This window comes from Narcine bancroftii, chromosome 3 (assembly GCF_036971445.1).
Source record: "Narcine bancroftii isolate sNarBan1 chromosome 3, sNarBan1.hap1, whole genome shotgun sequence".
Classification (NCBI taxonomy): domain Eukaryota; kingdom Metazoa; phylum Chordata; class Chondrichthyes; order Torpediniformes; family Narcinidae; genus Narcine; species Narcine bancroftii.
In genome coordinates this window covers 335,269,433-335,282,943 of record NC_091471.1, presented here as the reverse complement: position 1 = coordinate 335,282,943, position 13,511 = coordinate 335,269,433, and the positions used below count along the sequence as shown (strand labels likewise).

The following is a 13,511-nucleotide window of genomic DNA, read 5'->3' as shown; positions in this document are numbered from 1 at the left end:
AGGAAACCGAAGTCTACGGGGAAAACCCACGCAGACATGGGGAGAACGTACAAACTACTCACTGTTACGAGTCCAAAGGACCCCAAAACCCAGCAGCAATAGACATTCACCAGGACAAGTGGCTTTCAAAACAAGTTATTTTTAATCAACTTCAAACATGAAAATAGAATTAAACATTAACTTAACTCTATACTTAACTAACCCAAATTAACCCCCTTCTAATTCTAAGCGTATGTGTGTGTAATGTGTGTGTAAATTCAAGAAAATTTCTTTGGTTCACAGTTCAATCTCACTTCTCCTTCTTCCAAGTTCTCTGGTTGCAGGCAATCACCATACTGTGAGAAGCAGAGGTGCCTTCACAGATTTCACTCGAGACAAAAATTGAGAACAAAGAACATTTATTTTACAACAATGCAAAGTTGGGTGCTTCCTCTTACCCTGGGAATACACACACATACTGGGGCTTACCCAACTTTTTATACACTTCATTTCAGTACAGAGGTACCTCCCCCCTTAACATTCTTCTGCCTCCTGGATTGGTTTAGCATTAGGTAAAAATCTTTACTGGGGCATCCCCTCACTTCGGCAGATCTGGAACCAAACTATCCCACATGGATATGCACCAGAGGGTTTATATTGGATTTGTGGGAATATGGCTTATACCTTTTTAGAACCTGATTGGAGCAGCACTTGTTGTATTGGAATCATTCAACCTCAATTTGTCTTACTGCCTTTGCATGCTGACCATCACCTTTCCACCAAGCTATATATGCGCCTAATCGCACAATCTCCTCAGGATACTGGCCCCCTGAACGTATTATTTCATATTATGGCCCTGCTACTTGGGCTCAGGATGGATCATGGGGATATCGAACTCCCATTCATATACTAAATCGTTTGATCAGACTCCAGGTTTAGCAGCCTTTCTGCAAATTTGTTTACCAGGAAGTGTCATGTCTTTGTTCTTATTCATTAATCAACCCCCAGGACTTGCTAAATCTATCTACTTGCCTATAAGACCCCTATTATACTTGCTTAACACTTCCTCACATTCCATTCTTACTTAACCCTTATTTAACCCATCATAATTCATTCCCAATTAGCGCTTACTTGACTCCCCATATTCCATCCCTTCACCCCATCATAATTCATTCCTAATTAGCACTTGCTTGACTCCCCATATTCCATTATCCCTTACAATCCACCCTTTTTCTTTAGCTATGCTTAGTAAACCCTCGTTCGGGCAGTATTCTTTTAAGCTTGGTCTTTTTCCCAGCAAGTGAGTAAGCGAACTGCGGCCTCAGCATCATCAAACGGAGTTTGGAAAATATACATCATTTGGGTTGCAGTGACCAGGCGAAGGGCCTGTTGAATTAAACACTGCACACAAGGCATTAAGCAGGGAATTATTATAAGAGCTAGAATAAAAAGCCCAGCTGCTATAAGGGCCGTATGTATCCAGCTCCAGTCGCCAGTAAAAATTTTAGTCCACCACATACCGGACCAAGGATGCCAAGTCTGGACCGGGACATGGGAAAGTTTTTGAATTCCTGAAGAAATATTTTTTACCATCCGGCCATTGTCATCAATCTTCAAGCAACAATTGGTGAGGTTCAATTTTCCACAGACGCTGCCCTCAACAGCCAACAAGTAATCGAGGGCCAGGCGATTTTGATAAGCTGTAGCACGTATCTGTTGCTGCTCATCAGCCAATAAATCTAAGGCTGTCGCTGTCTGATTGGTGATAATTTCCAAAACTGCCTGGAGTCTGATCAAACGATTTAGTATATAAATGGGGGTTCGATATCCCCATGATCCATCCTGAGCCCAAGTAGCAGGGCCATAATATGAAATAATACATTCAGGGGGCCAGTCTTCACCACAATTTCCAATTTTAAGTTCTCTCTTTGGACGAGTATCCTGAGGAGATTGTGCGATTAGGTGCATATATAGCTTGGTGGAAAGGTGGTGGTCGGCATGCAAAGGCAGTAAGACAAATTGAGGTTGAATGAATCCAATACAACAAGTGCTGCTCCAATCAGGTTCTAAAAAGGGATAAGCCATATTCGCACAAATCCAATATAAACCCTCTGGTGCATATCCATGTGGGATAGTCTGGTTCCAGATCTGCCGAAGCGAGGGGATGCCACAGTAAGGATTTTCACCTGAACAGTTCCATATGTCACTGGTGTCATTGATACTCTCATAAAGCACACAATCCGAATCTTTTTCCATAGAGAAATACCAGGTAGGGGTTGCAGGATGCCAAACAGCTGTAGTATTCTTGAGTAGCTTAAGCCGTTTACAAGTGGAATCCCCCTTATAGTGACGGCCTTTAGCCTTCCGAATGCATTCATCACCCAATGGATGATTTACAAGATGCCAAGTTTGGGGGGGGGCGTTCAATTTTATTCGTTGTAGCATTAAAGCGTAGAAGTTCCCATATATCCAAAGGCTCACCTCGCCAGGGCCAGGTACCATCTTTAGTTGGGCCTCCACAAATCCAACAATTCTTCAACCCCAGCAAGTCAGCTGTTTGTTGACTTAAAACTACCCACTTATTGACACCTAACCGGTGAGTAGCGGCTTGTCTGCGAGCATTAACATATATACCCCCTTTATTCCTACTCCAGTTATAGCCCTGACTAATATTTTGCTTATTATTCTCCCACCATCTACTTTGTACCATATTTTTGGCACTTGTCTTTTTAATACCCATTACCCCCTCCATAAATCTTCGTCCGCGAAGCCAAGCCAAAGAAGAAGAGGCCGGGATGCAAACCCAATCTACTCCCCTAGGACAGTTCTTCTTCCCTGGTCCATGTTGGGATCCTAAATTAAACCATAATAAATAAGGTACCCCACTGTGAATGCACTTCCTACCTGTGCCCCGTCTGCATTCTAAAGGTAAACTTGTCCATTCTTCAAAGTAACTATCACCTCTGCTGCCCCTATTCCAGGAGGACTTAATACATTGTGTACAATTGGGTGGTTTCCCAAAAATTGGGAACCAGCAGGAAAACAATAATAAAAATAACATTACAACAATTTTTGTCGGCGGAGCGTGACTTTCAGACCAGAAGGATGAGAAACTGCATGCCAGGTGGAGGGGATATTATCAACGTCTTTAGTCTGTGGATTAGCGCGCTTAACGCGTTGCACGTGAGTCCATCCCTTTTCTTTTGTTCGTACTGCAGTGTCTGTAATCAAAAGTACACAATAAGAGCCGTCCCATGTAGGTTCTAGTTTATGGGCTTGCCACGCTTTTAGATATACCCAATCACCAGCTTTAATGGAATGAATGGGATAGTCCAGGGATGGGCTTTGAGCTAATAACCCCTTCTGTTTTAAGTCATACAAAGAAGTGGAAAGTCCCTGTAAATACTTATATATATATATATATATATATATATATTGGTCATTAGCCTCAGGGGTAGGGAAATCGGTGTGGAATCCCATGTAGGGAAGACCGAACATCATCTCATATGGTGAGATGGCAAGGTCCTTACGAGGAGCTGTGCGAATCCTGATTAAAGCTAAGGGTAAGCATTTAATCCAGGAGAGGCCAGTTTCCTCATGAAGTCGAGTGAGTTGATTTTTCAGGGTCTGATTCATCCGCTCGACACGGCCTGAACTCTAGGGGTGCTATGGGGTGTGTAACTGCCAATCTATTCCCAAGATTTTACACACCCTCTGGAGTACCTGAGAGGTAAAATGTGTACCTCGATCTGAATCAATGGTTTGCACAATACCATAACGTGGAATAGTAGCCTCTAGTAATATCCGAATAACGGTGTTAGCACGATCATTAGGGATCAGGAAAGCCTCAATCCATCGAGTAAAATGATCCACCATTACTAGGAGATATTTATAGACCCCTATCTTGGGCAATTCCGTGAAGTCAATCGTTATTCATTGAAACGGGCATACGGCTATATCGCGACCACCAGGCATTACCTGGCGCATGACTTTCTTATTCACTCGCTGACAGATTGGGCACCCCCGAGTACTTTGCTTGGCTATGGTGTATATTCCCGAGTAAGTAAAGGATCGTACAAAAGCATCAACAAGTGCCTGTGTTCCCCAATGTGTCTGCTGGTGGAGCTGATCAATAATTTGACGAGCCAAGGCTTTATTCAGGACTTGGCATCCCTCTGCCGTCCACCATAACCCATCTGCAGTTTGACGCATTCCCTGGTCTTTCATATAAATCTCCTCCTCCTGTGAAAAGATGGGAGCCTTTTGAATCTCATGTGGGATGGGGAGTAATAGCTGCATCTCTATTATTTTGTTAGTGCAGTCCGTTTGGCAGCTTCATCTGCCCATCTATTACCCTGGGCTTCAGGACTGTCAATAATTTGATGGCCCCGTACATGAACTACAGCTAGCTCCTCAGGTAACATAAGAGCATCTAGGGATTGAACAATTAAGTTCTCATGGATCAACCTTTGTCCTTTCCCGGTTATCATTCCCCGCTCTTTCCAAATCTTTCCGAAGGTGTGTACTACACCAAAAGCATACTTGGAGTCGGTATAGATTGTGCCCACCTTTCCCTCTAGACCCTGGAGAGCTCTACAGAGGACATACAATTCACAGGATTGGGCCGACCAAGGACCGGGAAGATGACCGGCCTCAATCACAACTCCTTCATTCCTGTCCACTACACTATACCCGCTGTAACGAATACCATCAATGGAGCGGGAAGATCCATCAATAAACCATCTTTCACCCTCTCGTAAAGGTTCATCGCTTAAATCACCTCTAATTTTAGTCTGTAAATCTATTACTTCTAAGCATTCATGCTCTAAATCATTGCGGATCGTATCAGAGTCTGGAGAAACCAAGAAGGCGGCTGGATTCTGATCTTTATTTGTAACCAATGTCAAATCATCCCTATCCATAAGGATAACTTCATACTTCAAAATTATGGAATCTGTAAGCGACCTTCCGGCATTTTGTAAGAGAATGGTGCGGACTGTGTGAGGGGTGTGAACTGTCATCGGGGCACCAAACGTAATTTTGCGTCCTTCCTCTACTAGAATGGCAGTTGCCGCAATTGCTTGCACACATTCTGGCCAACCATGACAAACAGGATCTAAAATCTTTGATAGAAAGGCAACTGGCAGTCTAAAGCCTGCCCGCTCTTGTGTTAATACTCCCATGGCCACACCGTCTTTCGCATTGGTATATAGGTCAAATGGCTTATTTAGGTCGGGTAAGGCCAAAACCGGGGCACTAGTAAGACGCTCTTTCACCATGGCAAAATCTTTAATCTCCCCCTCCGCCCAGACAACAGTTTCACCCCCTAGAGTCGCAAGTTTATCATAAAGAAATTTGACCAGGCTAGAATAATTCTCAATCCAAATTCTACAGTATCCCACCAAACCAAGGAATTTCCTAAGTTCTTGAGCATTCTTTGGAAGCGGGACCTGCAAAATACCGCGCACTCTCTCTGGACTTATTTTCCTAATTCCTTGACTAACCAGATGTCCTAAGTATTTAACCTCGGATTGAACAAATTGCAACTTCGATTCACTCAAAGGGACCCTTATTCCCTAGAAAATTCAATAAATCAACAATGTATTGTTTAACCAAATCATACATTTTTCCCGTGATTAATAAATCATTAACATATTGTATTAATTGACAATCCTCTCTCCAAGGAGCCTCATCTAGTACCTGTTCCAAAACTTGGCCAAACAAATTTGGTGATTCCGTAAAACCCTGGGGACGGACCGTCCACTGGTATTGATTTTTCCGTCCTGTAAAGGGATTTTCCCACTCAAATGCAAACATGTCCCTACTGTCCATTGCCAAAGGGCAGGTCCAGAAGGCATCTTTGAGATCAATTACACTGAACCACTTACTATGGGGGTCAATCTTACCCATCAACGTTTAAGGGTTAGGTACAACCGGATAACAGGTGAGAATAATTTTGTTTAACTCTCTCAAATCCTGTACTAATCGGTATGTGCTGTCTGGTTTTTGGACAGGTAGAATTGGAGTATTAAAGGGTGACATGCAAGGTTCGAGTATACCGTCTTTCACCAATTGGTCAATTACTGGCTGCAGCCCTTTTCGGCCAGCCATAGGAATCGGATACTTTTTTCGGTCTTTTAGAGTAACTTGCAGGGGAGGAACATCTAACCCTCCTCTGTTGCCTCTTTTCATCCATTCCTTAGGATTTATTAGTCCCTGATCTTCCTCCGTCAGCACATAAAATTGAACCCCGATACCTGATCCCTGTGGTCTGGTACCGATAGCCAATTGGTCCTGTAAATCACGTCCCAACAAGCAAACCCCAGCTTGGGGAACTAGTAAAATATCCTCTATTATGATTTTTCCTCCCATTTGTATCTTTACATTCTTTAATTTAGGGACCGCAAAATCTCTCTCCCCCACTCCCGAAATCATCACCATCCCTTCTGTAGTAACACCCTCGGGCCGTCGTAAAATACTAGACTGGGCTTCCCCGGAGTCTACTAGGAAAGTCATTTTGTCACCGTGGGGTCCTACGCTTAAATTTACCAATGGTTCTCCGTGCAGCCCCACGGTATGCATTGGCTGAGAATGCGTAAGATCGCGTCTCCCTGGCCCGGATCGGGCATTCCCTCTTAAAGTGTCCTTCTTTTTTACAATAATAGCATACTAATGCTCCTGTCTCCCAATTTCTGCCAGGGACTCCACGGGGTCCCAGGAATGGTCGCCATCCCCGGAATCCTCCTCTACCCCTACCTCTGCCCTGGTCTCTACTTCCCTACTCCTGGCGCTCCTCCAAACATCCAGGAGCCGACACACGGTTTCTAACACTTCCTTGCTTTCCATCCACAACTTCATCAAAATCTTAGCCTTTCCTTTCTGTTTTTCTTCAGACCTCTGGACGTATGCCCTTTGTGCGATCTGCAAAAGCTGTGATAGTCCCTGTTCATGCCAATTCTCCATCTTTCGTAATTTCTTCCTAATATCTAGAGCTGAATTAGTAACAAAACCCGTCAATACCAACTGTTCACCTGCTGGGGATCCTATATCCAACCCCCCATATTGCTGAATGGCTGCACATAATCTAGTCAGAAATGCAGAGGGGGTCTCCTCGGGACCTTGGGGAACCTCAAAGGCCTTTTTAAAGTTCTGTCCTTTTGGAACAGACTCCTTCATTCCTTTTATTAGATTAACCCTATCCTCATCCATTCATGTGCGACCATCATTAGTAGTCTTATCCCAATTTGGGTTTACCAGGGGAAATTTAGCTTCTCCAGGTATCGCCCCTGGCCCCCCCTTGGTGTTCCCAGACACTGATCCCTGCCTGGCGGATCATTCCACGCTCATCCAAAGTAAATAGAGCCTTAAAGATAGACATTAATTCATCCCAGGTATATATATTAGGCCCCAAAAATTGATCTAATTGTTCTGCACATTCCCGAGGGTCTTCTACCAGAGAGGTAATTTCCTTTTTAAAATTGCGCACCTCAGTACTAGTCAAAGGCACATTTACAAATCCGAGACCCCCTCCATCCCCTCCCAAGGGAGCCTCCAGTAAAGGTCTCATCCAGTTAGTTTCTGGCTTATCTCCTCCTCTATGATGGTTAGATTCCTGCCCTCTGGGAGATAAATCAAAGAGTCCAGCCACTTCCTCCCGAAGGGCCTCACTGTTCTTCTGAATGACCCTCACAATCAAAGTCTCCTCCCTCTCGTGTCGATTGAGGCGCTAATCCTACTTTCTCCTTCTTTCTTTAACTGTGGAGGAGGAGAGGAAGGTAAAGAAGGGTAAAGCGTAGGGGAAAGGGAGGGAATGGGAGCCGGCACAGGGGAAACATAAGGTGGAGGAAGGAAATGTAACACATCCCATCCTTTTATTTCGGGGGCAGAAGGTTCCTCATCCTTCTTGTTTGTAAGTTTCTTCTCGTCCAAAATCATCTGATTAGACGATCCACTAAGCCAACAGGCTGCATATTCCCTACTCTCGGTATTGTCTCCTTGATTTTGGTAGAGCCAGATGTTCAATGCCTGACGCATCCAGTCCTCGTTGGATCCAAACATTGGCCAATATACCGAACTCCCTTTTATCGGATTCTTAACTCATTCCTGACAACAATACCTGACCATGGTCTGCTTATCCTTCTCACGGGTTTTCCCCGCACCCCAATTGGATAACATTAGTCCTAAAGGACTATGTTTTGATATTTTATCCTCCCGTCCTTCTTTAGGACTTTTTCTCATGTTTCTTCCTCCTCCCATATTGGCAGGAAAATAAAATTCCTCTTACCGGAATACAGTAGCTATTCCGAGCGCTTCCTTAACGTCCTCTCATCGTTTGTTCTCAATGCCTCTTCTCGGATATCACTTGCTTCGTCCACTGACCAGCTACCCGTCGTCCGGGAGTCCAGCTGAATCAGCCGGGGTGCACCTAACCCCATCGTCAGGCGCTCTGTCAGTGGAGGGAGTGCGATCCCGGACGAGTCCCCAAGTTGTGATAAGCAGAGGTGCCTTCACAGATTTCACTCGAGACAAAAATTGAGAACAAAGAAAATTTATTTTACAACAATGCAAAGTTGTGTGATTCCCCTTACCACACACATACTGGGGCTTACCCAACTTTTTATACATTCCATTTCAGTACAGAGGTACCTCCCCCCTTAACATTCTTCTGCCTCCTGGATTGGTTTAGCATTAGGTAATTCTTCTAACTTCTTATCAGTTTATGTGCCTGTGCCCTTTCTGCAAACTTGTTTACCAGGAAGTGTCATGTCTTTGTTCTTACTCATTTTTATCAACCCCCAGGACTTGCTAAATCTATCTACTTGCTATAAGACCCCTATTCTATTATACTTGCTTAACCTTTCCTCACATTCCATTCTTTCACTATTTAACCCATCATAATTCATTCCTAATTAGCACTTGCTTGACTCCCCATATTCCATTATCCCTTGCAATACTGTGCATAGAATTTAACATGTATAAAGTTCACCAAGCTTGGTGCTTGAAAGGTAAATGTTTACCGCTCAGGAAAGTTCTTGTAGGGTTTGCAGAGAGAGATATTTGTTGCTCCAGGATTTCCACAACTGAGGTACCACCACGAGTCACCTCAGGATCTCATTGATGAAACTTTCCCCTTCAGGGTCTTCCAGATGGTAACCTCTTCCTTCAAACTACCACAGAGTTCCATTCCTTCCTCTATTTCAAGAGAAACATCAGGCAGATAGCACTTCCAACATCTACTGCTCTGGAACTTGCTTTCATCAGTTTCAAACTTTTCCCTGGATGCACTTTTCAGTTACTTGTCAGTGTCCCACACACTGACTGATTGAGCTGTTAACTCAACTCTCTCTCTTTTCCAACTCCAAATCCAAAGAGAGCATGTGACTCATGTCTTGCAAAACCTCCATCTTCCTGAACAAAACAACAGGAGTTCTTTCTTCTCCCATCTGCTGTTAGATAAACAATCCATTAGCACTTTGCAGCAATACTGATAGACAGGATGACTCCAGCAAAACAATGGTCAAGAATTTTATGAGTTCAATTAAAACCTACTTGTGAAAGGTGCTTACATTCTCCAGAGATCCTGCAATGTGAATTCTTCAGTCTTTCAAATAAGATCTGTTTTAAAATGTGTGTATGTATGTGACCTAATCTAAATCTTATAAATTCTCCCCAAATATTAATATTGTTACATGACAGACAGCGCAGGTCACGAACCCCGGGCCCAATCACTGGCACTGTAAAGGTATTACACTAACCGCTAAGCCAACCATATCGCCCATATTAAGAACAAGTTCTTCAAACGCAGTATTCATGGAGTAATTGTTGGGCACTACCAGTTGCCCCAGTAATCACATTGACAAAGACTGAGGGGAACAATAGGTTTTATTGTACAGAAAAATTGAGCTGACCTGGATCCAAACTAGGGAAGTGCAGAGAAGGGAGAGGTAGCCCGACCTTTATGGTCTGGGTCCCAGGGGAAGAGTCCAGGTGAGAGTGTCATCAGGGGGCGGGCCAGCCTGAGCCAATTAGCACACACAATCCATACCATTACAGTAATTTAATTAGGTTATCCTGTTATAACACTAGGATGAAACTGACATTTCGGTGCAGTGATCTTTAACAATCAATTGCAAATTCTTGCATCTGCTGGCATTTAGCCTCAAAGGTGCGATCGCTGCAGTCAATTCTTAAAGGAAAGTGCCACAGTACCCTTCCATCTTCAGAAGTGTTTATCTGAATGAACTGATGCTTTGCTGGAGAGACAGGATGGTAGGAGAGGGCACACGGGACCAAAAGGGAATGGCAGAGTGGGACTGAGTAGTTTTAAAGGAAATATTTTCTCTCTACAAAGGACCCATAGAAACCCTACAAGACCATGTCGTGATTTGTCTCTCACAGGAGGCAACTAGAGACAACTCCATGATGATGTGGGTGAAAACGCTTCAAACTCCACCAGCAAAGGCCTCAAGGACAATGTGTGAGGCTGTGAGGCTGAATGTTGAGGTGGTCACGGATCTCAGCAAAGACAAAGAGTGCATTTTGAGTGTTGGATCTTCAGGTAACATGGGTTCAGGGGAAATGGGGGTTCGTGAAAACTGTTTGTTGAAGAAGAATTATCAATTTCAGGCCTGTGAGGTTGGAGGTTTCACTGCTGATAGATTAAGCTGCATTATAGTTGATATCATTCCCACAGGTTTTGCATAAAGGGAAATCTTCCCAAAGGTCAGGTGTCAAATTTCCAAAAAATTCATCAGCGAGGGAGAAAAGGGGAGTGAATGAGAGAGAGAGAGAGAGAGAGAGAGAGAGTGTGTGTGTATGTGTGTTGTGAAAAGATGAAGAGGAGAAGAGAGATTGACAAAGAAATTGGGGAGAAGAAAGAGAGAGGGCTAAGAGAAAGAGGAGAGAGGTAGAGTAATAGTGATAGAAAGGTAGAGAAAGAAGTGAGAGGATGAGTGATTGGGAGAAAGAAAGAGGGAAGGGGAAAGACAGCAAGAGATGAGATGGAGAGGGGAGAGAGGTAATGTGATATTGAGATAGAGGAGGTGAAAGAGAGAGAGGAAAAGGAGATTGATGGATCGAACAATGGATTTAGGAACAAAAACTGATACAGCTTGAAAAATGTATAAACATTTTGGCAGGATATTCATCTTAATAATATCAACATGTCCAATTAAGGGCATTGAAAGCGTGGACCATTGGGTCAAGGACTACTTAACATAGGGTATGAATTTTTTCCTTAAACAGGTTATTAAATTTCCAAGTGATGGTAATAGCCAGATAATTAAATTGATTATTGACTATTTTAAAAGGAACAGAGGAATCTAAAGAGTTAGAAGAGTCCAGCACAAACATCTCATTTTTCTGTAAATTTAATTTGTAACCTGAAAATTGACCATATTGCTGAAGAAGAGACAAAATAGAGGGAATCGATCAATCCAGATTCAATAATTACAGTGTAAAAGATCATCTGGATAAAGAGATTCACTATGAACTCTGGTAATTCCAGAAATTTTATCTGATTGTCAAAAAGCCATGGCTAAAGGTTCTAACACCAGGTTAAATAATATAGGGCTTAAAGGGTAACCTTGTCTAGTTCTATGATGCAATTTAAAAGATTTTGATTTAATTGAATTAGTAAAAACTGAAATTGTAGGAGATAATTGGAGTTTTATCCAATTAATAAATTGGGGACCAACATTAAATTTCTTAATACAGTAATTAGATATCCCATTCCACCCTATCGAATGCTTTTTCAGCATCTAAAGAAATAATACATTCAGAGGATGCAACTGCAGGGGGGTAGAGTATATCTAACAAGCGACGAATGTTAGTTTCTAGCCTGGTGGCTAAATTCTTAGATATTTTAGTGTCCACATTTAAAAGGGAAATTGATTTATTAGAGGAACCATTTAAAGCAGGGGTCTCAAACTCAATTTACCTGTGGGCCACTGGAGGTAGAGTCTGGGTGAGGCTGGGCCGCATCAGGTTTTCCACAAGAAAAGCTCTTACAAAAACATTCCAATGTTATCAAATGTCTTTATTTTTATTTTTTAACACAAAATAAGATGAAAAAATAAATAAATTAACAATTCATAAGAAAAAAATAAAATCAATCAGTAATAAATAAATAAAATGAAAATAATAATGATAATGAAAATAATAATAATAATACAGCAGATACAGAAGACTGAAGAAACCACATATAGTTGTTGACTGGAGAAATGTAATTATTATTATTCAGATTCAAATGTCTGTATTAACAGTTCTTTAACCTTTAACTTTCTGAACATGAATGGAACATTGAACATAAACTGTTATGAACATATCTTCTTCAGCCTACTTCTTACTGCTAGAGATCTGGCAGCGCTTCCTCTCGCATAGCCGAGCCACATTTGGCTTAAGGGAGGAGGCAGTTGAGACCCTCAGTAGGGCTTGAAGATGCTCGTCAGTAAGTCTCGACCTGTACTTGGACTTATTGAAGTTCAAGGTAGAGAAGAGCTTTTCGCACAAGTATGTGCTCCCAAAAAGACACATGGTCCGCTTGAACATTCGGGAAAGCTCAGGGAAGCTAGGGGAAATTCTCTCAAAAATTGCCCAAGCTTGTCTCCTTTTCAACTCACCTCCCTGAACTTGGTTTTGAGTTCAGAGTTGCACTGCAGGTCAATGAGCTCCATTTGAAGCACAGGAGGGGCATCTTGCACATCAAAGAAGAAGGGGTCCGCAAAAATTTGAAACGTGGCTCTGTGCATCTTGAAGTCTGCAAATCTGTGATCAAATTCCTCCTGGAGCTTCAAAATGACATCCACATACTTCTCACCACTGAATGGTGTGCCTGAATCCATGAGTGCCTTGCATGCTGGGAAATGGCAAAGGTTTGTCTGAGAAAACTGGGTTTTCCATAACATAAGTTTCACAGAGAATGCTCTCACGTTGTCATAGGCAGCACTGACAAGTTGCCCCTGGCCTTGTAACTTCTTGTTCAGTACATTAAGCTCATGTGTAATATCAACAAGAAAAGCTAAGTCCATGAGCCATTTGGGATCACTTAGCACAGGAACAGCAACCCCATCTTTCTCCATGAAGGCTTTCACTTCCGCTCTCAACTCAAAAAACCTCTTCAATATGTTTCCCCTGCTGAGCCAACGTACCTCGGAGAAGTAGAGCACATCCCCATAATCTGACTCCATTTCCTCTAAAAAAGCACGGAAACTTTTGTGCTTTAAGCTCCTGGATCTGATTTGGTTGATGCATTTCACAATGACAGACATCACATTGTCAAACTTCAGGCATTTACTGCAAAGAGCCTGCTGATGGATAATGCAGTGCAGAGCAATGGCCTCCTCCACGCTCTCCTCTTCCAGTTTTTTTTTAACAAGTGCCACCAGTCCATTTTTCCTCCCTGTCATTGATGGCGCTCCATCGGTTGTTATTCCAACAAACCTCTTCCATGGCAAACCGGCATTCTCAATGGCATCACACAGCTGGTAAAATATCTCCTGAGCAGTGGTCTGGCCATGCATTCGAATTACTGT

The 13,511-nt window shown here is 42.8% G+C and overlaps 1 protein-coding gene across 1 annotated transcript in view; it reads right to left on the bottom strand.

Moving 5' to 3' along the window:
* Nucleotides 1–2,112: 2,112 nt before the first annotated feature.
* Nucleotides 2,113–13,511, bottom strand: part of xylt2 (xylosyltransferase II) — a 158,102-nt gene continuing 146,703 nt past the window's right edge. The window contains exon 12 of the mRNA XM_069929398.1: nucleotides 2,113–3,200. Coding sequence (XP_069785499.1) covers nucleotides 3,040–3,200 — 161 coding nt within the window. The 3' untranslated portion in view covers nucleotides 2,113–3,039. The remainder of the gene's footprint in view (nucleotides 3,201–13,511) is intronic.